General features: G+C 46.2%; 1 protein-coding gene across 1 annotated transcript in view; it reads left to right on the plus strand.

Moving 5' to 3' along the window:
• Positions 1–27,245, plus strand: part of Ranbp10 (RAN binding protein 10) — a 62,080-nt gene that overhangs the window by 14,121 nt on the left and 20,714 nt on the right. Inside the window, exon 3 of the mRNA XM_052727646.1 lies at positions 9,554–9,606. Within this exon, the coding sequence (XP_052583606.1) occupies positions 9,554–9,606 (53 nt within the window). The remainder of the gene's footprint in view (positions 1–9,553; positions 9,607–27,245) is intronic.

A 27,245-nucleotide genomic window follows, 5' to 3' on the forward strand; every position in this document is an offset into this window, starting at 1 on the left:
TTGACTTTTTAATTGCTCTTCTAAGATGTATTTCATCTTGGGTTTGCATCTGGGTATGGTACATTTGTAATAGCACACAGCCGTTACTGACATTATTCTGCTAAGAATTAAATTGGCTAAGGTCAGAGCTGGGAAGGAGCGGAGGAGCCCTTTAGTCTAACTTCTCCTTTTCTGATAGGGAACCTGAGATGTGGGTTGAAACCCAAGGTCTGTGATCCAGAGTTAGGGTGGAGTCTATGAGACCGACCAGCCTTTCCGAGTTGGGGTGTTATGTCTAAAGGCCACCGAGAAGGTCCCTGTCACTCTGCTTTTATTCTCACCTTAACCCAGACTGCCTGTGCGTGTGAAGGATAGCTAAAAAGGCTGGCCGTGAGTGTGAAGGATAGCTAAAAAGGCTGGCCGTGAGTGTGAAGGATAGCTAAAAAGGCTGGCCGTGAAGTCCCACCCTCCGGCAGCAGCTTCCAAAGTGCTGGGATTAGAAGCATACACCATACCTGACTTCCTGTCACTTTAAAATTGCTCAGAGTCTGGCAGGGTAGTTCAGCAGGTAGAGGTGCTTGCCACCAAACTTGATGACCTAAGTTTGACCCCTGGGACTCACCTGATGGAAGGAGAGAACTGGCTCATCTAAGCTGTACTCTGACCTCCACATGTGCTTTATGGCCAAGTGCACACCCAAAATTAGTAAATAAATACAATAAATTAAAAAAAAAGCTGATTTGGTGGTGCCAGTAGGATTTGCTGAAGGAGGCAGAGGCAGGAGGATCACGAGTTTGAGGCCAGCCTGGGTGGTGACACATGCCTTTAATTCCTCGGGAGGCAGAGGCAGGCAAATTTCTGTGAGTTCAAGGCCAGTCTGGTCTATAGAGCGAGTTCTAGGACAGCCAGGGCTACGCATAGAAAGCGTGTCTCAAAAAACCAAAATAAATTCTTCTGATGTTTCCCTTCCAGAACTAAGAAGAGGGAGCATTAGATTTGTTTCTAAAGGGTTCCCTGTGTAGAAAGAGGGAGCATTAGATTTGTTTCTAAAGGGTTCCCTGTGTAGAAAGAGGGAGCATTAGATTTGTTTCTAAAGGGTTCCCTGTGTAGAAGGGTGTGCCCAACTCTATTAGGAAAAAACCATGAAGGTGTTGTGTCCTCCCTCTAGCCTTGTTCAAAACTGGAGGGTATGAGAGTCAAGTGGTCTCGTTTCTAAGGTCCTGTCCTCTGATATCACCAAGCATGGCTGGTCAGGAAAAACTCTTTTGGAGCTGTACTGAGCCTGACTCATGTAGCAGCGTCTCCTGAGAGTGAGCTCTGGGTTGTACTTGGGGTGGAACCACAGGATGCCATTTGAGCCTGGGTTCCAGCTCCACTGCCTGTCAGGGATTTTGACTGTTTCTGCTGTTTTTTCCAATGCACGCTGAGCCTCCTGTCAAGGTTCGGGGAGTTCGGTGTACTGAGGAGCTAACAATGGAAGCCAAGTTCCTAGTCTGTCTTTTGTCACTGAAGTGCTGCACTGGGATGATCCAGAGAGGTGGTTATAGCTGACTTCTAAATGTCATTTTTGCACAATTATAAAAGTGATTCCAAGGCTTAGGGATGGAACTCAGTTGATAGACTGTTTGCCTAACATGTCAAAACCCTGGGTTTGATCCCTAGCACCACATAAACTGAGTGTGGTGGTCCATGCCTATAATCATCGCACTTGGGAGGTAGAAACAGGAGAATCAGAAGTTCAAGGCCAACCTCACTATGTGAGATTTTGTCTCAGAAAGAAAGAGAGAAAGAAAAGAGGAAATCAAGCCTACCATCAACAAAGTAATTGATGTTAGTTGTAGGAAATATGGAAAACAAAGGGGAAGAGTCCAAGGTGACAAGTGTGCTTGCACCTCTCTACGTGACCAGTGTCAGCACATTGTTGCTTCTGTGGCAGAGAGGGCAGGGATGAGTGGTAGGAGCTGGGCCCCGGGAGCTGCCATGCTATTCTGAAGGCAGTCATTTTCTGAGCCTCAGTTTGACCCCCTTTGTCTATGGGGTAGGGGTAGGAGCTTCTGGGTAGACATAATTTGAGTGTAGTTAGCTAAAGGCCTCTCCTGTCCACCTGTAGCTGTGGCTGCCCCTTCTCCAAGTCGGTGGTGGGTCTCTACCAGTCTTGGTCCTGCAGTGCAAAGCCACAATGGGGACAGTGTCTCTTGTAGCTTCAGCTTGCATTGTGATCTTGGCAGTGAGGAGCAGAAACTGAGAAGTTGGAAACCAGCTCATGACCCAGCTACCATTAGGAACTTGTCTGTTGTCCCTCTGTACTTCCTGACTGTCTCACTTCTTCGTTAAATGTTATTTCCTCTCTGTTTGCTGTCATGTAGAAGAAAAAGAGCAAGTCAGATAGGTTTGTCTTGAGTTACTTGTGGAGTAAATTATTCACTCTCATGTCTTCTGATGCCTGAAAAGAGAGCCCGATGAACAAGTGAGGTAGGACAGCCGAACTGTTGGATCCCTCTGTCACCTCTTAGGGGAGTGGGGTTTTTGCTGTCTCCCTTCCTCACAGGCTGTGTTAATCAGCCTGTATCTGGTAGTGTTCTTACCATAGCCTGGCCTATTACCAACGAGGAGCAAATTTTCATGTCCTTTCTCCCTGGTAATCCCAAATAAACAGGCATTTTTTTTTAGATGTCCCAGGTTCAGGCCTTTGAGAATAGCCTGATTTATCTGATTCTCCTGCTGGAAGAACCTACAGTGACCTACTAGACAGAGTGGGTCGTGTACACAGTTATCCATCTGCTTGCTCCGAACACCAGTCCAGGTGCTTTTTCATCTCGTTCTGGTGAGTGGCTGCCCTGAGGCCTCTGGATTCATGGTAACAGCTGATGAAGCAGGCCCTGAGAGGCCAAGAGACATGCCAGCGGACCGGTGGTGAACTTGGGAGCAGAGATGAGATTTGATCTGAGCATGTCCAGTATATTTGTTGTTTGAAGTTTCAAATGTTTCTCATTCAGGTGCTTGTGCTTGGTGGCAGTGTCAGTGCTGGAACAGAATTGGGGGGTGGCAGCTATGCCTCTTGGTGAGCATGTTGGCTTCAAAATTGGCCTTGCTTTGGTGACTGGTTGTGCTGCTCCATCCCAACCTAATAAATTCTCTATGTTCTAAAGAGTGGTGGCGTTTTCCATGTCATTCCGTCCCTATTGGTTTACTAGGATGACTTTGGTAGTGTGGGGGTTTGCTTCTTCAGGCTGTGTTAACTATCTGATCAGTTGTGGCCTTGCTACACCTCTTCTGTGGCTTTCCATTGACCTCCCATGAAGTTCAGACTCCTTAAGTTAGCATGTAGCTGTGTGCACAACCCTGTTTCCTGTCCAGCTTTGGTTCTTTGTTAGTCTGCCCAGCCTACAACTCAGCCACACGGAACTTCCTTCAGTTCCTCCTCTACCCTGTGTCTGCTTTCTTGTCTTCATGTGCCTCTGAATATTCTGTTGCTGCTGCATGGCACATGCTCTCTTTTGCTTCTCTTACCTCCTTTTCCAAGCCTTAGCTCAGCTTTCACTTCCTCAGGGAATCCCTCCCTTCAAGTCAGTACACTCTGGCTCTCTGGTTCAACCTTGACCTGATGATGGTGGGATTGAGTGTAGACCCTACCCTGTTCCCCCAGCAATGTGCCGATCCTTGTGGAAGACATGAGTGAGATCTCAGACTTTCCAGAAGAAGGTACTGACATCATTCTTTTACTTGTGGTTATCCAGATATCCCTTCACGATTTGTTTAAAAAACACAAACTCATTTTTACACTGAGTGGTCGTGGCACCCTTGTTGTAATCAGTTAACGATATGAGGGTTTGTTTCTAGGCTCCCTGTTTTGATGATCTTCATGTCCATTTTTTGCTAGTCCTATATTTAAAAAAAAATTATTTATTTTGTTTTTTCAAGACAAGGTTTCTCTGTAACTCCGGCTGTCCTGGAACTCAAAGAAATCTTCCTGCCTCTGCCTCTTGAGTGCTGGGTTTAAAGGTGTGCACCACTACTGCCCAGGTTTTTTTTGTTTGTTTTTTTTGAGACAGGCTCTCTCTATATATCCCTGGCTGTCCTGGAACTCACTCTGTAGACCAGGCTGGCCTTGAACTCAGAGATTTACCTGCCTCTCCATCCTGAGTGCTGAGATTAAAGGCATGTGCCACTGTACCTGGCTTGTTTGAGACAAAGTCTCACTGTGTAACCCTAACTGGCCTGGAACTTGCTATGTAGACCAGGCTGGTATTGAACTCACAGAGATTGCCTGCTTCTGCCTCCAGAGTGCTGGGATTAAAGGTGTGCACTGTCAGCCTCTTATATTTAATTTTTGTCTTTAGTGCTTTGTCTAGAACTTTCAGTATTCTATTGCAGTGGTAATAGTGAGAGCATTGTGCTCCCAGTATTAGAGGATAAGCTTTCAGTCTTGTTAGTTCTAACTATCTTATGTAATGGCCTTTATTGTATTATGATTCTTTCTGTTCTCTGTTGAGTATAATTGAGATGTAGTTTTTGTTTTATTTCGTTTTGAGACAAAGTATCTATGTAGTCTTGGAGCTTGCTATGTAGACCAGGCTGACCTTGAACTCACAGAGCTCCTCCTGCTTCTGCTTCCTGAGTGCTAGAATTAAAGACAACTGCCATCATGCCTGGCCCAGATATAATTTTTAAATATTTAAAAATTTATTTTGTTTGAGGCAAGGTCCTTGCTATAGCTCAGGCTGAACTCATATAGCTGCCTCAGCCTCCTGATTCTTAGATTGTAAGTGTGTACCACCTTACCTGGCTTATATGTAATTTCATTATCTTATATGATTCACCCCTTAAAGTGTATAGTTGAGGATTTGGGGATTTATTTCAACAGTACAGTCCTTGCTTGGCACTTTCAGTGTACTCAAAAGGACCTTGGCTGGAGTCCCAGTATTGCAAAAACAAAATGTGTGTAGCTCAGCACTTTTTGGTATATTCAGAGGGCCCTCGTGGCTCTTGCCCTTGATTATCTCAGAGTGCTTAGATGGTAGTCTTCAGGGCCTGAAAACTCACTAGAAGATGGGAAACTACATCTATGAACAAAAAGGTGAGACAGGGTCTCTTTATGCATCCCTGGTTGACTTGCTATGTAGTCCAGGCTGGCATTGGACTTTTGACATTCTACCTGCCTCTTCCTTCCAAGTGCTGGGGAATTACAGTCATGTGTCATCACACCCATCTGTGAAACTTCTTTCTCTCCTCCCCCACCCAGTGCCTGGGGCTTGAGTCCAGGTGCCTAGACATCCTAGGCAAGTGCCCTGCCACATATAGCCCAGAGACCTGGGTCTTCTTGTAGCTTCAGAGTACCCTTGTTTTGGAAAAGACTTAGTGTTATCTAGTGTTTGAAGAGTTGGGGCCTATTTTCTTTGGACCCTGACTCAGCTTTGACCTCACTTGAGTCTACTAGTTGGGTTCCTGTGGAGCTGCTCCGCATGTCATTGACACCCAGAGGTGGCATGGTGCCCAATGTGAATGGGTGTCAGCTTCCCCTGGCTACTCTACACTTAACTCATCCAATCAGATTGTGAAATTGAGCAAGAGTCTGTGCAGAGGCTCTCAGGCCGTTATCTAGGAAATGCCATTCCTGCTGGGGAGCACAGGACCTATAGGAATGTGGTGATGGCTTCCTGCTGGAGAGAGAAGAGGCTTCCCTTGTAGGAATGAACGAATAGTTTGTTTGTTTTCATAGTGCTGGAGATCAAACCCAAGGCTCTGTAGCTTAGGCAAGTGCTGTACCCTGGACTACACCCCTAGCTCCCTAAAAAGCAACTTGTGTTTTGAGCATAGATGTCTTAGTGGTCCTTCATCTCCATGGAACATTGTAGAACCAGAACTTTGGCTGGTGGCCAAACATAACTCCTCCTGTGGGATCCTTGATTTACCCTGTTTGCACTAGCTTTAAGCTGTCAAGGGTTATTCAGGAAACAAATATACTCTAAACACAAGCTCTTACCTTAGTTTCAGGAAACTACAAGTGGTGTGGGATACAGGCTCAGACCTCTCACAATAGGACAGGGTAAGTGACTCCCTTCCAAGTTAGGGAACCTCCTGGCTGTGTTGCACTTGTGCGTTTTGGGTGGATGACTACAAACTAGTTGAGTTGTTTACTGCTTGGTCAGCAAAGACATCAAGGGAACAGAGACCAGCTCTTGGCATCCTCTACCACATAAAGCCAGGAAGCTGATTATTTAGGCTGCTGTTTTTCTGGGGAAATGTGCAGGTTGTAATCTAATGGGAATCCTGCCAGCAGGCTCACACAATGGCTCCTGATGGTCCTAGAAACTGGCCCTTTCTGGCAGTCAGTATGTGTTTCTTGGAAGGGCTGAGCAGTTCTGTTCAGCTTTGAGCTGTGTATTGGGCCATGTCTTTGACCTCAAAGGATCGAACTCTGTGTCCCAAATAGTGCTTAAAATAAGCAAGACAAGTTTTCTTTGTGCTATGGATGCCCCTCTATAAAATGCTGGTCCTCCCCACCACCGGCTTTAAGCACTGTGGACTAAATTAATTAGCTCTATGTGCTAGTCTGTGTCTTTTCTTGATACCTGTACGACATGATGAGGTTGCTGGTTTCAAAGGGAAATGGGTGGGTCTGAGCCTTGCATTCCTTTCTGCTATTCTGTTTGGGTATTAAAGTTGCTCCTCCAAAATCCAGTGAGTGGTACAGATAACGAGAGAAAGGAAAGAGGGCATTAACTACGGGGTTGAATGCCAGGCAGCGGCAGGGCTGACTGTGGTATGGGGCTCTGGAGTATTAGGAAGCAGGTGTCTAGTGCATGGAGTGTGCTGGAGGAGCAATACTCTGAGATGAGAGATACATGGAAAGGATCTTTGTGAAGTCATGACACAAACAATGTGACTATCGAGCCACTTGGAAATAGGCAAATTAAGGCAACTCTGTGCGGCTACTTCAATTTTGGAGAGTGGGGCAATGGCTCAGTTGGTAAAAATGCCTCCTGTCCAAGCATAAGGACTTGTTTGGATCTCTAATATCCACATAAAAATCTACACAGCAGCGTACACCTGTGATCTCAGAACTGGGAAGCTGGAGACAGGAAGATCCTTGTCTGTGGCTTACTGACCAACCAATATAGTTGAATTAGTGAGCTCCAGGTTCAGTGAAAGACTATCTTTAAAAAAAAAAAAAAAAAGAAAAGGCCAGGCAGTGGTGGCGCACGCCTTTAATCCCAGCACTCTGAGAGGCAGAGCCAGGTGGATCTCTGTGAGTTCGAGTCCAGCCTGGTCTACAGAGCGAGATGTAGGACAGGCACCAAAGCTACACAGAGGAATCCTGTCTTGAAAAAACAAACAAACAAACAAACAAAAAGATGGAGAATGATTAGGGAAGATGCCTGATGGTAAACTCTGGCTTCCACATACATGTAAGCACATGAAGAACGTGCACATGCACATACACATCAATAGAAATTTTTTTCATTATGGTAAAATTCACTTTACATAGTATTGCCATTTTAACCTTTTAAAATTACAATTCAATGGCATTAAATACATTGACATTGTAAGGCAATTATAAAGTTACACCTTAGCCTCTTTGGATGGTGTTTTGGATGTTTTAAGTATTCCAAGCACCTCAGCTGCCTGTTTGTTGATGCTTTTATGTGCTTAGAATCTGGTATTTATATTTGGCTTCTACTCTTTTCTTTTACTCTTAAAAGATGATGGCTTGACTAGGCAGTGGTGTCCTATACCTTTAATCCCAGCGCTCGAGAGGCAGAGGCAGGCAGATCTCTGTGAGCTTGAGGACAGCCTGGTCTACAGAATGAGTTCCAGGATAACCAGGGCCATTACACAAAGAAACCCTGTCTCAAACAAACAAACAAACAACAACAAAAACAACAAAAAAGATGATGGCTTGATTTTTTTTAAATTAATTTATTTATTTTATGTGAATTAGTGTTTTTCCTGCATGTATATCTGTATGATCTGTGTGAAGGTGTTGGATCCCCTGGAACTGGAGTACAGACAGTTGTGAGCTGCCATGTAGGTCCTGGGAATTGAACCCCAGTCCTCTGAAAGAGCAGCCAGTGCTCTTAACCGCTGAGCCATCTCTCTAGCCCCAGCCATCTTTCCAGCCCCAGATGGCTTGGTTCTTTTATTTTTAAGTTCTTGAGTTACCCATTTCCTTATATACCACAAACACTTAGACTGAAAAAGAGATTTCCTTTTTTGGCTTACCTCTTATGAGTGCCACTAAGACTTCCTTGGAAGTTGCCACAGGAAGGGCCCCACCTTGCCTTGCATACCTTACTCAGGTAACTGGGGAGGAAAGATGTGTGTGTGTGGGGGGGAGAGGATGGCATTGGAAGCTCAAACTTCACTACCTCCCTGCTTTGTGTGATCTAGGAGACTATCCGTAAATAAATGTACAGGGAAGGGTAATGTGTATATGTTTTGAGAATCCTGAGAGGAAGCTGTGTCAGGATTCTTGATCCAGAATAGATGCAGCCTGGCTATACTTTCTCATTGTGCTGCTCCTTGCTAATGAGTGAGTCTGACCTTGTATTGCTCTGCTACTCATTCCTAGGTACTTCTAAGGACTAGATTCTCCTTTCCTCTTTGGAATTAGAAGCCAGGTGACTGGAGGCCATGATTTCAGTACACTAGCAGTTAGTCATGGTTACACACACTATCTCTTATTTCTTTTTCTTTTAAAGAAAAAATTTAAATTGTGTGTATTTGTTTATTTTGTGTTTGCATGTGCACACACATATCACGGACAGATCTGGGAGTAAGAGAGAGACTTTCAGGGTCAGTATTTTTTTTCCACTGTATGGGTCCCAGAGGTGGAATTCAGGTTTCAGCCTGGGTGGCAAGTGCCTTTACCTGATGAGTAATCTTAGGGGCTCTCTTCTTTGCCACTCTAGAAAGTGGCAAAGATTTTTTTTTTTTTTTTTTTTTTTTTTTGGTTTTTCGAGACAGGGTTTCTCTGTGTAGTTTTGCGCCTTTCCTGGAACTCACTTTGTAGATCAGGCTGGCCTCAAACTCACAGAGATCTGCCTGCCTCTGCCTCCCGAGTGCTGGGATTAAAGGCATGTGCCACCACCGCCTGGCGAAAGTGGCAAAGATATTATTAAGATGCTTCCATTAGAAATCAAAAGGTTAACTGAACGTGGTGACATACACCTTTAGTACCAGTACTCTGGATGCAGAAGCAGGCAGATCTCTGGGAGTTCCAGAACAGCCAGAGCTACACAGAGAGACCCTGTCTCAGAGAGAGAGAGAGAGAGAGAGAGAGAGAGAGAGAGAGAGAGAGAGAGAGAGAGAGAGATCACAAGGTTGTCTAAGAGTGGGGCCTAGTTGATACTTAGATGAGGGAAATCAAAAGTGGAGGTTCTCTGAGAGCCCTTAGTGTATTGAAAGTCTACAGTCACTGCTTTTCTCATTGTTCTATCTTCTACTAAGAACTGTTTGAGAAGGAGAGACAATTGATTTTTAGCTAGCATACAAGATAATGAGTTTCGTCCTGGCCTCTTCATACATATGTGTTCTGCTCTGTTTCATGCGTTCCCCTCTTTGCTTTTTTAAGGTACATGGGAATTGGACTCTCAGCTCAAGGCGTCAACATGAACAGACTACCTGGTGAGTCACTGTTTAAGAAAACATTGCTCTGCTCTTGTCTGTCCTGGTCTGTTAGAGCAGCTGGAAGACTGGGGAGGGTCTTGTTTGCAGGATGTCCAGACATTGAGTTAGGACATCTTCCATTTCAAAAATGGATTGATGGAGGCTGCAGAGACAGTCTGGCAGTTAACAGTGCTTCTTGCTTTTCCCGAGGACTTGAGTTCAGTTCCCAGCACCCATGTCAGGTTGCTCACAACTGCTTCCTTGGACCCCTGAACCCACACTGAAGACATACAATCATACATAATTAAAAATAAAAATCTTTAAAAAATTGACAAGTGATTGTCACTCATGGAATTTGAACTGTTTACTGTTAAATGAAGTGACCTGACCTTACTTCCACTGGGGCTACGCCTCAGTAGCCCTCATTCCCATTGGTCCTTGCCAGCCTGGGACTCAGGCATGTGCCAGGAGGCATGTACTGCCAGGCCTGGCTCCTTCGTGGCTTGTTACTTCATCATGTTAAAGATCAAAGTCTTTAAGTGCTTTTCCACGTGGAGCCTGGTTGAGGTGAATTCTAAATAAATAAGAGATATGATGAAGACATCTGAATTTGGAGCTGTGGGTCCACAGCGCTTCAGATTAGTGAACTATTCTAGGTTCTGCATCTGGTCTTCCTCTACCAGGCCTACATACTTCCAGTTGTTTTCTGCCCAGCTGTTCATTCCTGGTCCTGTCTGGACACCGCTGATAGCTTCCAGGTGATGGTGCTAAGTCCGTGTCTGCCTTAAGTGGCAGAGGTGGCATGGCATGAGCTGCCCTGATACCATCACAAAGGCAGGCAGTGTCCTGGTGGGTTTGCCTTAGATTCCTTGTGCCTCTGCCGCAGAAGACCGCTGGCTTTCCTAAGAGGGCATCACACTTCAGTGCCTTTTCCTAAGACTGTAATCTTCATCACAGCTTTGTCTATAATGAACCGATTTCAGATGTAATCTACGCTTGCTCTGAATTCAACTAATTGTCAGGAATTTGGCTTTTCTCTTTTTGTCTTTTTGCTTTAATGTGATTGAAAACAAACTTTTTTGTTATTAATCAGAATCTGTAAGTTAGGAGTAGCCTCTTTATGGGTTTTTTTTTTTTTTTTTTTTTTTTTTCCCAAGACAGGGTTTCTCTGTGTAGCTTTGGAGCCTGTCCTGGAACTCACCCTGTAGCCCAGGCTGCCCTTGAACTCACAGAGATCCACCTGCCTCTACCTCCCGAGCACTGGGATTAAAGGTGTGCACCACCACCACCGCCTGGCTCAGCCTCTTTATGGTTTTAGCTCTCTTACACAGATCTGTTTCTTGCTTTCAGTGTGATCTTTGAACTTTTGTACTGTTTTGGTAGTGGAGAAAAGAGATTTTGTTGTGGAAGACAGCCTCAAATTTGGTATTTTTCCTGTCTCTGCTTCCCAAGTGTTGGGATCATAGATGGGCATCAGCATGCCCCACTTGCCCTCATTTCCACACTCACTGCCACGTCTTGAGTGTTCCCTGCCATATCTGGACTCTGCCATGGGTGGAAATCATCAGATTGAATCTAGGTAGGCTCCTTGGGAAGGATGGGCATCCCTGACGTTCCTAGGATGCAGGACTAGCAGAATGTCTGGGCAGATCTGGAATAGGACAGGTATATGGTATATGGATAGAGTGGAGGATTCCTTTGCAGGAGTGGCAGTGAGTCTATCATTGCTCAGTCTGCTGCTGCGTTTGGAAGGTTAGAATTGAAGAATGTGCTTTCAACTTTCCCAAGGTTGCTCTGTGTGTGTGTGTGTGTGTGTGTGTGTGTGTGTGTGTGTGTGTGTGTGTAAGAGAGAGAGAAAAGAGAGAGAGAGAGAGAGAGAGAGAGAGAGAGAGAGAGAGAGAGAGAGAGGGAGGGAGGGAGAGGGAGAGAATGTGCTCTAAAACTGAAAACATCACCACTTATTAACTGTTAGACCTGAAACTCCTTGCAGGTATTTTGGCAGGGAGGCAGGATGGCTATGATAGCAACTCAAGCCTTCCTGCCAACTGATTTTGATTTCCAAGAGGCCCTTGCAGACTAATTGGGTTGTTTGGATGTGTGATTGATGAGAAGGGTCTAGTAATGGCCTTGGCTGGGTCCAAATTTTGAGATTTTTTTGTTGTTACCTTTCAATGAGATGTTTGAGAGAGAATATATCTTCCAGCCTGCTAGCCACCCACTAGGGGTTCTGTGTCTTTAGGCCAGTGCTTCATTTGTCCACATAGACTCAAAGGGGCTTTATGAATATTTACTTATTTAGTTTTTTTCCCCAAGACAGGGTTTCTCTGAGTAGCCTTGGCTGTCCTGGAACTCACTCTGTAGACCAGGCTGGCCTCAAACTCACAGAGATCTGCCTGTCTCTGCCTCTCAACTGCTGGGACTAAAGGCGTGCAGCACCACTTCCCAGCTTACTTTTTATTTTTTATTTTTTTGGAACAAGGTCCCTCTATTATGTTTCTCTGGCTGTCTTGGAACTCACTACGTAGACTAAGCTGGCCTCGAATACATAGAGGTCCACTCGCCTCTGCTTCCAAGTGCTGGCATTCAGGACATATGCTTCCATACCCCGCTCAAATATCCTTTTTGAGATCAGTATATACATAAATAGTTGGTGGACACATTCGGTGTTTGTTCACCATCAGTGGACCCAATAAATTCATTTTGTTTGGTTATACCATAACTACAAACCTTTCTTTCTTGTTGGTTATCTCTGTTTATGTGAAGGAGTTTGTTTTGAGACATGTTTTTCGTATGTAGCTTAGGCTGGCCTTGAACTCAGTCTTCCAGCCTTCCTCTCTCTCTGCTGGGATTACAGGTTTATCACACAATGCCTGGATATTTTTCTTTAAATTAAAATTATAAATTGTATTCTGCTAGAACCTTGGCACGTGCTAGGCAAATGATGTCCCACTGAGCTATCTACTTAGCAGGGTTTGCTGTTTTGACCAGTCTTAGAAACAACTTTGTGCAAACTGTTTTTGTTTTTTCTTCTAGTGTTATTTAGGGAAGGGTGTTAATGTTTTAATATAGTGAAGTATATTTGTCTGTAATAGACCTTTTTGGGGGTTTCAGGGATAGGAAAACAGAGTCTCATGTATACCAAGCTAGCCTCAAACACTCTATATAGGTAAGAGTGACCTTGAACTCTGATCCTCCTGCCTCTGGGTACTAGAATTACAGGCCTATGCCATTATGAGCCTGTACTACCACACCCTATTTTGGGCTAGGTCAGTTTGGAACTAGCAAGCCCTACAAACAAGATTTTAAGTAACTGTTCCAAAATGCTGTACTGACATTTCTTTCTTTCTTTCTTTTTTGTGGTTTTTCGAGACGAGCCTTGGCTGTCCTGGAACTCATTCTGTACTCTATACTCTGTAGACCAGGCTGGCCTCAAACTCACAGAGATCCACCTGCCTCTGGGATTAAAGAGCTGGGATTAAAGGCATGCACCACCACCACCACCACCACCACCACCACCACCACCACCACCACCCTGCTGTACTGACATTTTGAATTTGTAATTGCATACACAAAATCCATGTGTTAGCATAGGAAAGCTTAATTTCACTGAAAATTAAGTCTTCTAAACCAGAAATGGCTTATGTCTTTTTTTTAAGTTTTAGTTATTGTAATTGTTGTTATTGCTGCTTTTTGTTTTGTTTTGAAATAGAGTCTTAGTATGTATCCCAAGCTGGTTTCAAACTAGACATCTGCCTATCTTAGCCTCTTGAGTTCTCTGAGTCCTGGGATGATAAGATGATAGGTGTGTGTTTCCATTGCCAAGCAGAACTAATGTTGTCTTAGCCAGGCTATTCCTGTTTGCTTAGTGGTTGGTCCTATTCTCTTCCTTTCTTCCTTCTTTCCTTCCTTCCTTCCCTCCTTCCTTCCCCCTCCCTCCCTCTCTCTCCCTCTTCCTCCCTCTCTCCCTTCCTCCCTCCCTCCAAAACAAGGTTTCTCTGTGTGGCTCTGGCTGTCCTGGAATTCGCTCTTGTAGCCCAGGCTGACCTTGAACTCACAGAGACCTGCCTGCCTCTGCCTCCAGAGTGCTGGGATTAAAGGCATGTGCCACCACTGCCCAGTTTTGTCTCATTCTTTACTGGAGTTTGAAACCTATTTTTACTCCAAATTATTTTATTAATTTATTTATTGTATGTTTGTCCATTTTGTGTTTTGAGACATGTAGCTCAAGATGACCACAAAATTGCTATGTGGCTGAGGTCGACTTTGAATCCCTGGTCCTCCTGCCTCTCCTTTCCCCTGGCACGGTGATGGTGGTCTCCTCCTCCTTCTCTTCCTTTCTTCTTTAATAAGCAGCTGGGGACTACAGGATTGCTTTGTATAGGCAAGATGTTACCAGATTAATTCACCCTAACTCCATGTAGAGGAAAGAGGACAGAGGAATTGAAGCTGGGACTCTTGGGCAGTAAGAACTTTAAGAACTCTGCTGGTCAGGGAACTGTCAGAAGTGGTAGATTATGGTTTACAAAAAGACTCTTTTCTCACCCTAAGATATTAACTGGACACATTTAGTCATAAGCGGAATGGGGCCTGAGGATGTAGCTGCGTAATGGTTGTAGGTTTGGTCCCCAGTACTGCCTGTCTCCTAAAGTAGGCAGTTATGTTTTAAATGTGTGTATATTGAGATAACAGAATATATCTGGTTTGGTTGAGAAGACTCTTGCTAGGTCATTGGGAGAGGTTCCTTATTTTGATGGCTGTGTATGTAGATTACTTTTTGGGGGGTTGGTGGTGATGGGAATTGAACTCAGGGTCTTGCACTTGGAAACTCTCTACCACTTGACCTGTACCACTCACCCTGTATAGATTATTTTCTATTTGCAAGTTTAGAAAAACTTAGGTGGGCTGGGTGGTGTTGACACATGCCTTTAATCCCAGCAGGCAGAGGCAGGTGGGTCTCTGAGTTTGAGGCCAACCTGGTCTACAAAGCTAGTTTCAGGACAGCCAGGGCTACCCAGAGAAACTCTGTCTTGAAAAATCAAAAAGAAGGAGAGAGAGAGAGAGAGAGAGAGAGAGAGAGAGAGAGAGAGAGAGAGAGAGAGAGAGAGAAGAATGAAAGAAAGAAAACAGAAAAGAAAAGCTTAGGTGGGCAGGGGACATGGGTCAGTTGGTAAAGTGCCTGCTACACAAGCTTGAAGATCTCAGTTTGGATCTTCAGAACCCACATAAAAGCTGGGGGTGGTAGCACACATATGTAACCCCAGTGCTGTGTTGTATGTGTATGTGTATGTATAAACTGGCAGATCCCTGAAATGCACAGACCAGCCAACCTAGCTGAGTCAATGAACTTAAGGTTCAGCAAGAGACCCTGTCTCAAAATATGTGACTGAGTGACTGAGGAAAGACATCCACTGTTGACCTCTGCCCACTACCCGATGTGCATATATACACCTGTATGCAGGTGCACCCACATTGACAAGTACATACATCCCTTCTTCCAGTACACCATAACCATAAAAGAAAATAAAACAAAAAGACTTAGGAGTCAGTAAGTTTGAGAGGAAGCTGTTTTGTTTTGTTTGCAGGGCTGTTTGACTGGGTGAGGAATCAAAGCATGTTGGGTTTGTGAGTATGGGGTTTGTCCTCAGCATGTGGTAAAGGCCTTTTGTGCTCTTGTTTGCAGGTCACCTGGAGATGGGTGTGTGGATTATGCTCAATACAGAGGGAGGACTAGGAAGTGGGGCTTAGTCACTCCTCTCTGGGGAGCCGTGGATATCCAGGTACCAGTTGGGAGTCACAGGAAAGTACAAGAACTCATCGAAGGCTGTATGTGCTGGCACACATCGGTCAGGAAGCTGAAGCAGGAGGCTTGTGAGTTCTCAGCCAGCTTAGGCTATATAGTAAAATGTTCTTCAAATTACAAACAAATAGCCCCCCCGCCCCCCATGATGGCTCTTGAGTTTATCCTAGCACAGATAGGTGGATCTCTGAGGTCGAAGCTAGCCTGCTCTGGGGCTATGTAAGTGAAACCCTGTTTTAGATAAACAAGAAAAACCTTCAGCAGGGATAAGAACTGTGATATGATGGATGCACTGAGCCTTCTGGCTGGTTGTGGGAGTGAAGTGCCCTCCCTTGTGTCCTGGCAACTTGCCTGGAATTGCTGGGTGGGGTCCAGTGTCAGGCTGCTGCTTCAGCATTTATAAGTGGTGGCAGGCAATACTCTTTCATCCTGAAAGAAGCCACTGGAATGAAAAGGATCACCCTTGATCCTGGGCCAAGGAGGCCCTGGGGTTAGACCCTGCAGGCTGGCTTTTCCAGTGTTGCAGAGAAACTTGCCAGGGCAGGTCCCATCATCTCTTGGAGGTCTGTCTCCTCTGGACCAGGCTTTGGATGTGAACAATAATATTAGCAGCTCTACCCTGGCTTCTGGGGAAGTATCACCAGACAGGTCTCTTTTTTCCATGGGAAACTTGGAAAACTGTCCTCTGGCCCCATCAGAACATCGAGTGAACAGACTCTTTTGTGGCCCCCAGGCACTTTGCTCTTGGAGCTGTGGATAACCAAATGTCCTTGTGTTTTAGGCTCTCTCTGTGCTGGATGCTTTACAGGGAGCTTCTCATTCATTATAACTGTGAGGCCCTAATAGTGCATTGTGTGGGTGCTCTGTGACAGGACTGAATCTAGCCTGGAGGTAAATAGACACAGTCTCTCCCCCTGTGAAATTTGCCCAGTAGGGAAGAAACGTTCGTGTAGTTGAGAAGCCTGCATTGGGCACTTTACGTTTGGTAGGTTCCTTGACGGGACTGTTTAGAGTGATGAAAGTGTACTAGAGACTGGCCTTCTGAGGCAGCGGCATTTGGGCTGGAAGTTAAAGGATGAGGAGTCAGGCCAGGAGTGGTGATGGTAAGTGATGAGGGAAGCTCAGCTGGGGAAGAAAGTGTTAGTAGAATAAAGATCCTGATGGAGACGGTGCAAGAGCTGAGTTGTAAGGGACTGGGTGAGGCCAATGGGACTGGGCTATAATGGTGACGGGGTCCAGTAAGGAATGTGGATGTCTTGGGTGTTTTGAGGAAACCATAATACAGCTTGGAAGGATGGGTACAAGGAGACCAGTTAGAACCTGTCTCAGTGGCCCAGAACTTCATGAAGTGACCTGGACAAGATTGATGAGGAGAAGATGGGATGGCTGACTAGCTCTTTGAGAAGTGATTGAACGGGACTTAGTGTTTTAGAGTAGTGGACAGTTGGTCTGCAAGCTGTTAGCGTGTCTTCAGAGAGTTACTGACCATTGCTTTTAAAAATCTTTCACTAAGGCTTGGAGAGATGGCTCAGAGGTTAAGAGCACTGGCTGTTCTTCCAGAGGTCCTGAGTTCAATTCCCAGCAACCATATGGTGGCTCACAACCATCTATAATGAAACCTGGTGCCCTCTTCCAGCCTGCAGGGATGCAGGCAGAACACTGTATGCATAATAAATAAATAAATAAATAAATAAATATTAAAAAAAATCTTTCACTAAGCTTGGAGAAGTAGCTCAGGTGGTAGAGTGTTTGTTTGCCCAGCCTGCCAAATGTTTGATCCCTAGCACTGCAGAAACCCATGGGATATGGCGATGCATACATATAATCCCAGCGCTCTGGGAGCTAGAGGCCAGACAAAGCAGAAATCCAAAGTTATCTTGGCTACACAGTGAATTTTGAGGCACCCTGTGCGATGTAATTAATTAATTGATTTTTATTTTATTTTTTTTTAAGACAGGTATTCTCTTTGTAACCTGGGCTATCATGGAACTCAAGCTCTGTAGACCAGGCTGGTCTTGAACTCAGAGATCTGCCTGCCTCTGCCTCTGCCTCTGGAGTACTGGATTTAAGGTGTGCACTACCACTGCCTGGCACATTTAAAAAAAGAAAAATGCTTTTATTAATTAAAAAATGGCTGTTTTAGCCGGGCGGTGGTGGCGCACGCCTTTAATCCCAGCACTCGGGAGGCAGAGCCAGGTGGATCTCTGTGAGTTCGAGGCCAGCCTGGGCTACCAAGTGAGTCCCAGGAAAGGCACAAAGCTACGCAGAGAAACCCTGTCTCGAAAAACAAAAAACAAAAACAAAAACAACAACAACAAAAAAATGGCTGTTTTAATACTGAATCTCAGTGACATTAGAAACAGGCTGAGAGCGTGAGTCAAGCAGCTCTTGTCAAAGTCAGACAGAAGGAGATGTTAATTTATGAAGCCCAGGTCTGATCTGCCCTCCTGCTGCAGTTGAGAAATCCTTGGTCCTTGGCTCCTAATACTGCTTCTCTGAGCCTTGTAAGAACTGATTGTGAGGAAGGAGTGTTGCAAGTGTGATGGACATCATTTTCTTATGGCCCTGATCTAGTGAGTGAGTGAAACCAGCCGGAACCAATAAGGGACTGACAGGAGCGTTCTCTCCTGTCCTTCTCTACCCTGGACTCCTCATTTCTCTGGTCCCTTTGGATCGACTGTCTTATTATAATGTACAGTAGCTGAGTGAAGGGCCTGCAGAGGTGGTGGCAGCAGTATTGGTCTTCCTTAAGAGGACTCTTGTGGCCTTCGAGTAGTTGGTTAGGCTTGGCCAGGCCCCGAAAAGGCAGTGTGAGGACAGCCAGGGGAAATCCAACTCACTGCACTGATTCAACTCCACTTTTAAGCAAATCATTCCTCTAGAAACCTCTGTTCTTTTCTTAAGATTGGGCAGAGCCGGGCAGTGGTGGTACACGCCTTTAATCCGAGCACTCAGGAGGCAGAGGCAGGTGAATCCCTGTGAGTTTGAGGCCAGCATGGGCTACAGAGTGAGTTCCAGGACAGGCACAAAGCTACACAGAGAAACCAGAAAACAAAAACAAGAAAAACAAAAAACAAAAACTGGGCAGAAAGTGGACCTGCTTTCTCCAAATGGAAGTTTTCTCACAAGGACCAGGTCCTTGTATGCTTCCCGACTCTGCTGACAGCCCTCGAGTGTAACCTCGAGTGACCTGCAGGCTCTCTGCTGACCTCGTCTCGTGCTTCTGCTGCTTTCTCCATTCTGTCCTTGCTTCGTCCATGGCCGCCTTACTGCCTTCTTCACCTCAGACCTCCGCTTTCCACTGTGTACATTGTGCCCCTGTTGCTTTGGGCCTCTGATTCTTCTGCTGACAGGACAGTTTCTTGTCTGCCTCTTCTTCAGATGCCTCTGCGCCCTGCATGTACTACACACCCTCATGGCTATGGGGCACCTCAGACATGCTGCTGACATCCCACGTCTGCCACGGGCAGACACGGATTGACCTTGCTCTGCGAAGGCCCTTCCTCTTGACCCCTAGTGCAGTCTGCTCGGTCCCTTCACTCTCACCATCTCCCTGATGTCGTTTGTCACCATGCCTTGTGTGACTCACATTTATCATGTCCTTATTGTGAGCTCCTTAGGACTTAGACTACATTGTATTTTTTTAACAGGGTCTCACTGTGTAGCCCTGGCTATCCTGGAACTCACTGTAGACCAGGCTGGCCTTGGGTTACAGAGATCCACCTGCCTCTGCCTCCTGAGTCCTAGGATCAAAGCGGTGTGCCACCACACCTGGTTGTGGAGTGCGTCTTTTAATTATGACTCATTCAGAGTGTGTACAGGGCCTTGCCCAATGGCTTTGGGTTGAAATTGTTCTTGTGCTTTGCTGTGCTTTGCCTCAACATGATGAACTCGGTAAGTCACCTGTGGTTTTGGAACGAGTTTTGCATCAGGTCCTCGTGACCTGAGGCCAGCCTTCAGCTTGGATGAGCCTTAAGCACAGTGGCACTGAGTGTGATGGGCTCAGAGTCATTGACTCAAAGCTGGCTCACATGTGGTCATGTAGGAAAGCAAATCTTACATTAATTGATGGCGTGTGTTTGTTTGTGTATGTGTGAGGGCACGAGTGTGTGGTGCATGGAAGTCACAGGACAACCTGCAATGGCCAGTTCTCTTCCACCCTGCCGTGTCCTGGGATCGAATTCAAGTTACCAGGTTTGATAGCAAAGCACCTTTACCTACTGAGACATCTTGTTAGCCTGAAAAATCTTGAGGGCTGTGTGGTTGACTTGTTTGGTTGTTTGTTTGTTTTTGTTTTTTCGAGAGGGTTTCTCTGTATAGCTTTGGAGCCTGTCCTAGAACTTGTTCTGTAGATCAAACTGGCATCGAACTCACAGAGATGCACCTGCCTCTGCCTCCCAAGTGCACCACCACCACCTGGCAATGTGTGGTTGACTTGTGAAACTGTGTGGCTCAGTGGCTAAGGCCATGGGTTGGGAAGCCACATTGTTTGTTTGTATTTGCATTCTTGCAGCTTTGTTGCCTAGAATGATTACCTAATTGCTTGGTTCTTTAGTTTCTCCATCTGTAAAATGGAAGGGATATATTAACTTATAAATATCTAGGGTAGTAGTTATAAGAATTAAAGATTAATTCTTCTTCAGGGAGGAACTAAGATAGGATCTCACAATAAATCCCCAGATGGCCTCAAACTGAATCTTCCTGCCTTAGCATCCCAAATGCTGGTGTTGCAGGTGTGTATCACCATATCCTGATGAATGAGTTTATTTCTGTAAAATACTAAGAAGAGTTCTACGTGACACAAAAAAGGGGTGCAGAAATATAGCTATTGTAAAGGTAAATTTCCTCTTCCTGAAAAAAGGGAGCATCTGTGCATTTAAAGTTCTCCTGTGTCTGTATATAGATTGGAGTTAGCTTTCATTGAAACTGTATTTTTTGAAGCTGGGCATAGTGGCCCATGCATTTAATCCCAGCATTTGGGAGATAGAAGCAGGTGGATCTCTGTGAGCTTGAGGCACCCTGATATACACAGTGAGTTCTAGGACAGCCAGGACTACCAAAGAAAGAAAAGAAAAAAAGAAAAAGAAAGGAAATTGCATTTTCCCCTCAAGTGCTAGTTTTCTGTATTTGAATGTAAACTGTCCTAGCAGGAGTAGTATTATGGAAGGCTGAGACCATGGTCAGGATATTTATGCCACTAATGTGTTTTTGTAGGTTACTGGCTCAGTGGAGCGTCTTTGCCTTCCAGGGTGTTGGGGCAGAGGGATGGCACTGTGGGACTGATTGGTGAGGATGATAACAGGAGCACCTCCCCAATGAGGCTGTGCTGCTCAGTTTCTTGACAGCATGTGGGAGTGTCTTAGTTTGCAATGTCAGGAGTTTCTGTTGGAAGATGTGGAAGTTTTGTTTATCTTTTGCAAGGTGTTCTTTGGTCTCCTTAAGTGTGAAACCAAGGAACAGGTGTGGTTCCAAAATAAGAATGTTGGAACCCTGGGCTAAATGACTCAGAGGCAAGGCTGAGTGATCTATTGACAGGTGAGTGTAGCTGCCTGCTGCCCCACCCTTGTGCTGGAGAACTAACAGAAAAGGGCAGGGATCCCTAGATTGAGGAAGCTGGATGAAAAAAGCAAGATTGTTGATGGAGACCAGAGGTTTGGGCTTCTTCCATGCTTGGGGGCTTTGAGAGGTTGGGGGATAGAGAACTGTTGCTTCTGTGCCCCGCGCCTCAGCTGGAGCCAGGGAAACTCACGCTGTGTCGAAAGGAGACCCATCTGTAACAAGCTGGGTTTCTGGCATGGTCCCACTTGCCTTTTCTATAGTAAGATGGCTGTTCCCACGGTGTTGCTTGTATTACCTTGATTGCTACAACCCTCTGCAGAGAATACAGACCCACTGAGCCCTATTTTCCCTATTTGTTGCAAAGGAATCTCTGGAAGGATCATGGTTAGGGATTGAGAGGATATCTCCTGGAGCAGCTGTTGCCCAGGCCTGGGCTGGGAACTGAGTGGGGGAGGGCCCAGGGTGGAACAGTCGGGGAAAGTAACTGAGCACCTCTCCTCCTCCTAGAGTGCGCCTTACTGTGAGTGGGCTCAGCAGGATGTCCCCAGCAGGACAGCTGCTTCTACTAGCTGGGCTAATAGCTCATCTGTCACATCTGCACAAGTGAGCCACTGAGAGCAGAGTTCAGGGGTCTGTGCCAGGTTCATGTGAGAGGGTGAATAAAAAACAGGATGTTCAGTATCCTTCCTCCCCACCTTCCTGAGGGTGCAGCTCAAGCAGTGGGAAGGGTCTGAAGTAAATGCTAGTTGCAGATGGTGATATGTAGCAGACATTTTAGATATGGCTGGCATGTAGGTGGGTTTCTAATAGTCTGGAAATGCTGCTGTGTGTACCTGCCAAAAAGGAATTATTATTTCCTACTTCATGTAAGCGGGATCCTTGTTGCTCATTAGTTGACGAGCACCCACCAGGTCTTTCGTTCAGCCATGGTCTCTCTGGAACACCTCTCCTTTCAGGAGCTAGTGCTTCACAGGGTTTGCCATGTGGTGCTCAAGCCCTCTTGGAGAGAAACTGTGCTTCTCTCCACCTCTCTGAGGTGACCATCAGGGCCTCACTAAGATTTTGGGTGCTCTTCCTTCTCACTACAGTGGAATCCCTGGGCACAGAACTGGGAGTCATACTTCCCCTGTTCGTATTGTAGTCCTGTACATGCCTCCTAAGCCATTCCTAGCTGAGACTGTTGTTCGAATTCCTAAATGGTCTTATAAAAAGGCTTTAGTTCCTGTCTCCTCACACCTTATATACCTTTCTCCGCCCAGCCGTATCACTTCCTTTTTAGTGCTGGGATTAAAGGCATGTGACTTCCCAAGCAAAGGCATGAGATCTCTAGTGCTGGGATTAAAGGTGTGTGCCACCACTGCCTGGCTCTGTTTTCTCTCCTAGGCTGAGTCAATCTTATGTAGTCCAGGGTGGCCTTGAACTCACAGAGATCCAGATAGATCTCTGCCTCCCAAGTGCTAGGATTAAAAGTGTATGCCACCACTGCCTGGCTTCTATGTTTAATCTAGTGACTTGTTCTGTTCTCTGGTCTTCAGGCAAGCTTTATTTGATACACAATCTATCACCACATGAGACTGCTGGAGAAAAGAAGCTAATTGGTCGTTACCCGGTAGTTCAGTTCTATAGGGCACTTCAAGGCAGCTCTGCCTGTAAAAGAGATCAGTTAGGAAATTCTCTGAAGCCACTGAGCAGCTGCCCAGGACCAGGGCTATGAGAGAGAGGTTGGGGCTTAAAAGCCTGGTACTGCCTGACCCATTGTGGCCTTTCTTTCTGTCTCTCCTCTATCTGAGATGTCCTTGGAAAGTATCCTGAATGGGAGTGATGAAGATGCCCAGAAGCCTTGCAGCTCTGGCAACAGGTGCTACGGGGCAGTTCAGAATACAGGTGGTTTGGCATTGGGTACCAGAGGCGGGGAACGGGTCAGAAATCCTGATGGTTCATGTGGTGGTATGTGGTCCCCAAGGGAGGAGCATGGTTCAGGTGAGAGCCTCCACCTCTCATTTCCCTGCAGTTATGCTCAAGTCTAGTAGTGCCTGGTCCTGTGGCCCAGGTGAACTCCTTTTCCAAGGGCGGCTGCCCTCCCCCACAGGACATGTGTTAGACAGCATATCAGTGCTGCTCGGCAGCCTTTTGAAGGCTGCTCAGTTAGACCAGGAAACTCTTACTACTACTGGACATTGGGGTTCGTTGTAGTATTCTGCTCTTTCTTATATCCGTTTTTAGTCTCTATAAACGGAGGGTCACTTTGAGTTCTAGACTTGTGCTATAGAGTGAGAAGCTGTCTAAACAAGTGTATTTTTCAGACCGAGCACAGAGTACGCTTGTAATTCCAGCTGCTTAGGAAGCCAAGGCAGGAGCATCAAGAGTTCAAGATCAACCTAGGCAACATAGCAAGTCTCCATCTTAAAAGAGAGAGAGAGAGAGAGAGAGAGAGAGAGAGAGAGAGAGAGAGAAAGATACTATATTTTTTTCAGGGCAAGTTGGGACCTTTGAGATAAGGGATCTTACTGACAGTGAAAGGTCCAGTTCTAAAATTTGGGTTTGTTAGCCTTTGAAAACAGATTCTCCAGTATGCTATGATGAGGCTGGAGCCGAGTGAGGACCAGTTGCTGCTCCAGCCTCACAAGCAGTGCTAGAGAGAGAGAGCTGTGTCCAAAGACTGGTGTCCGGGTCACCTTTGGGGAAGCCTTTTGTTCGTATTTACCTACACCTCTTAGGATTTGGGGATGCATGCAAGGTCAGGCTTCTTTCCGCTTTACCTACACATCATCCGCCCATCAACACTCCCCAGAGCTTTGAAAGAAGCCTGTGGGAAATGAGCAGAAGCCAGACTCAGCCCTAGAGTCTGGGAGTTGAGGCCATAAACCCCATTGTACAGAACAGTGCCATCCCTATTCCTTAACATGGTTCAGTGTCTGACAAACTCAGCTTTCCCAGGGACTCGGGTGTAGAAAAATAACTCACCCAGGTTAGGCAGATACCATTTGAGCCTAGACCTAGCCAGACCTAGCTAGACCCTCATGGACATTTTTAGGTCTTTCCTCAACACCAAGGATGATGACATAAACAAGATTTAATTCTTCCTTCCATTTTTTAAAAATAAATTATTTTTATTTTCTGTGCATTGGTGTCTCATCTGTCTGTGTGTCTTTGTGAGAGAACTGGAGTTACAGACGGTTGTGAGCTGCCATGTGGGTGCTGGAATTGAAATGGGTCCTCTGGAAGAGCAGCCAGTGCTCTTACCTGCCCAGCCATCTCTCCAGTCCTAAAATCTCCCTTTTTATATAGGTGCTGACTATATCCTGCCTTGCCCTACCCATGGCTTCTAGTTGACTCCCAGGCCCTTTTCAGTGGAGGGTCCAGGAGCCTGTGGGAAGGGATGCCTTACCCAGGGTCAGTAGCTACTTGCAGAGTTTTTGTTTGTTTGTTTTTTCTCTCCCTCTTTAACATGGTTTCCATGCAGAGCCCCCATGAAGATTCTGCCCCCTTTGTTACTGTTTCCTTTTCTTCTCTCAGCTACCAGAGGTTCGAGGGTGCCATGGCCCAAGAGTCCCAAAGTTTAGATTAATGGCCATGGGAGTGGTGTGACTGCAGAGTGCTGTCTGTGATGGGCGTGTTCTCTGTTACCTCACTGCATCTACTGAGTGGAAACATACCTCTCCTGCTCTCCTTAGTCATTGTTGATCTGTTACCCACCGTGGTTCTGTCAGGTTTTTAAAGATAGTCAGGGTTATAGAGAAAGTATGTCTGCTGGACCTCTGAATGGAATGTCTCAGCACTGGTGACTACCCTTTTGGGCAGCCCTACTATTGATGTCCCACATAACGCTTGGCAGTCTTCTTAGTAGCCTGAGGCTTAGGAAACCCCCTGGCCAGCCCGCCTGCCCAGCACATTCCTTTCCACAACAGGCCCTGAGGGTGCAATTCTGAGAGCCACTGGCCATGGCTCTTGAATGCTGTGTACTCTATAAGGGCTGTGGACAACGAGGAACAGAGTGGACCTGGGTCTTCTGCTAGGGGACCTGTCAAGCTCTTTGTTGAGAGAGGTGGATGGTGACCCTGGCTTGCCACTGCAGGGCAAGAGGGAGCTAGAAGTCGAGAGCACCCAGGTGTGATTACTAAGCTAGTGTTCAAGGTGGTAGGAGGAAAGAACCTTACTAGAAACATTTCCTGTGGATCATACCTCAGGCACAGTCCCACTGAATTATGCCATCCCTGAAAGAAATTCACTGAGTGAACTCGGGAGCTGAGTGGAAGAGTTGGGATTCCGACTCAAACACTGAGGCGGTAAGATCATTTCAACCCGTGAGTTTGAGATCAGCTAGGGCAACATCGTGAGACCCCAACCGAAATAAAATCAAATCCTCTGACCCCAAAGTCCATTGTTGAGGGGGATGTGGGAACAGAAATGGTTTGAAGGCCCAGGCTCAGGCCAGCTTTGTGGGTAAGGCATAGGCTGGCCCCTTTGTATGGGCAACGTTGAACTGGGACCTAGTGGGTACAGCCTAGGCCCTCTTCCAGGGTTTTGACCTAATACGTTGATGATGTGGTTTGGCAGCAGAGTCTTTTCCACTGTCAGTTACTTTAAGACTAAAGCCCTTGGTGTGTTCTGGTGGATGGCCATGGCATGGGTGGGCTCTCAGAGCAATCATACTGGAGTCCTGGCACTCCCACAGAGAATCTCTCACCTCTGGGATATCCCATGCATGGTTTCTGGGGATGCCAAGACAATGAACCACTTCCTCATCCACCCTGTACTTATGTGTTTGGTCTTCCCGTTTTGATGATGAGTCAGGGGAAATGGGTGGTACTGGGATTCCTAAACTGTACACATGGAGCCTCCTGAGCTGAATGTAGCTTGCCCTCCCTTTGTGTTACTGGCATCTGATAATACCTGATGTGTGGCAGGGCACCCTGACATTGGCTTTTCTGTTAGGGTGCCCATGTGATCAGTTGCCTTTGAGAGCAGCAACACCTGATTTCTTTGGAGAAGGAGGAATGGTGAGTTGGGTGGCATTCTGTTGGAGTGTTGTCCCTATTTTCACAGCCCCAGCCCATCTTTCTGAGTCAGACCTAATTGGACAGGATTCCCTGCAGAGCCTGACCCATACAGTAGTGCCCACCTGCCCTCTATGACCCTTGTGTCCTGCTGTCCTTTGAAGCAGCTGTCTCTAGTCTTTGTTTTGTTTTGCGGTGCTAGGTATCAAACCCAGAAGGGTTTCAAGCATGTTAGGCAATCAGTCTACACTGACCTTCATGGCTGTGGTCTTGTAGTGGGAATGGCAAATCTCATTACCAGACACATACCAACTTTATACCAGACTCGCCCAGAGAAGGATGAGTGTGCATGCTGTTGGCTTCAGGGCACGAGTGGCAAAGAGTGTCCTAGTCTTAAGGAGGGGGTGCTGGGTAGGAGGGGGCTTACTTAGGCATGACTTCTGGTCCCCTAAATAGGAAGGGGACTTAGCACCACCATAGATGACTCTCAAGCTTCTAGGGACATTGCATCCTCTGCTTTGTTTCATAGATGAGGAATGGAGAACCAGAGGAATGAATCTGGTTGCTGGAGCAGAGTCATGTCTGCCACCTGACTAGGTCTCTTTCCAAAGTGCAAAAACAACTTCATTGATAGTCTCTATATGTGGAGCCTCATGTGTGCCAGACAGATACTCTACCACTGAGCTCTACCCTCAGTCCTATTAAACATGCTTTGAGAACCTACACGAACCAGATGTTAGGTTGTGTGGATGGAAGGATGCTCAGTAAGGTTACTTTACTCAGACAACTTCGATTGCATTGAGGAGGAGAACCCATCTCTGACCAGCTTGACCCACTGACCTCTGGAAGGGCAAACCGGTGCCAGGTCTCAGGCACAGGTGTTGCTCGAGGCTCTCTCCATCTTTCGTCTCTGCTCCCTGCTTACTAGCTTTAGGCTCCTAAACTGACCTTCTCTGTGAGGTTAGAACAATGGCTGGGAGGGATTTTGAGAGCCGCTGTCCTCCTAACTGCCTGTGGAAATTTGTTTTGCTCCGATGAACTAATTGTATTCCCTTCACCCAAAGTGTCTTTCCCTCTGATCTTGGCAAGTAGAATTCTGCTCAGGGTGTGAGTGTTTGCCTGGATATGTGCTGTCTGTGCGGCACATGCATGTAGTGCCAGGAGAGGGGCACTGGATCTCACTGCAGCTGGAGCCAGAGAGGACTGTGAGCTGCCATGTGGGTGCTGGGAATTGAACCCGGGTCCTCTGGAAGAGTGGCCAGTGCTCTTAACCACTGAGCCATCTCTCCAGTCTCTACCAGGTA

The sequence above is a fragment of the Peromyscus californicus genome, unplaced genomic scaffold (assembly GCF_007827085.1).
Source record: "Peromyscus californicus insignis strain IS unplaced genomic scaffold, ASM782708v3 Scaffold_8__1_contigs__length_139910024, whole genome shotgun sequence".
Classification (NCBI taxonomy): Eukaryota; Metazoa; Chordata; class Mammalia; order Rodentia; family Cricetidae; genus Peromyscus; species Peromyscus californicus.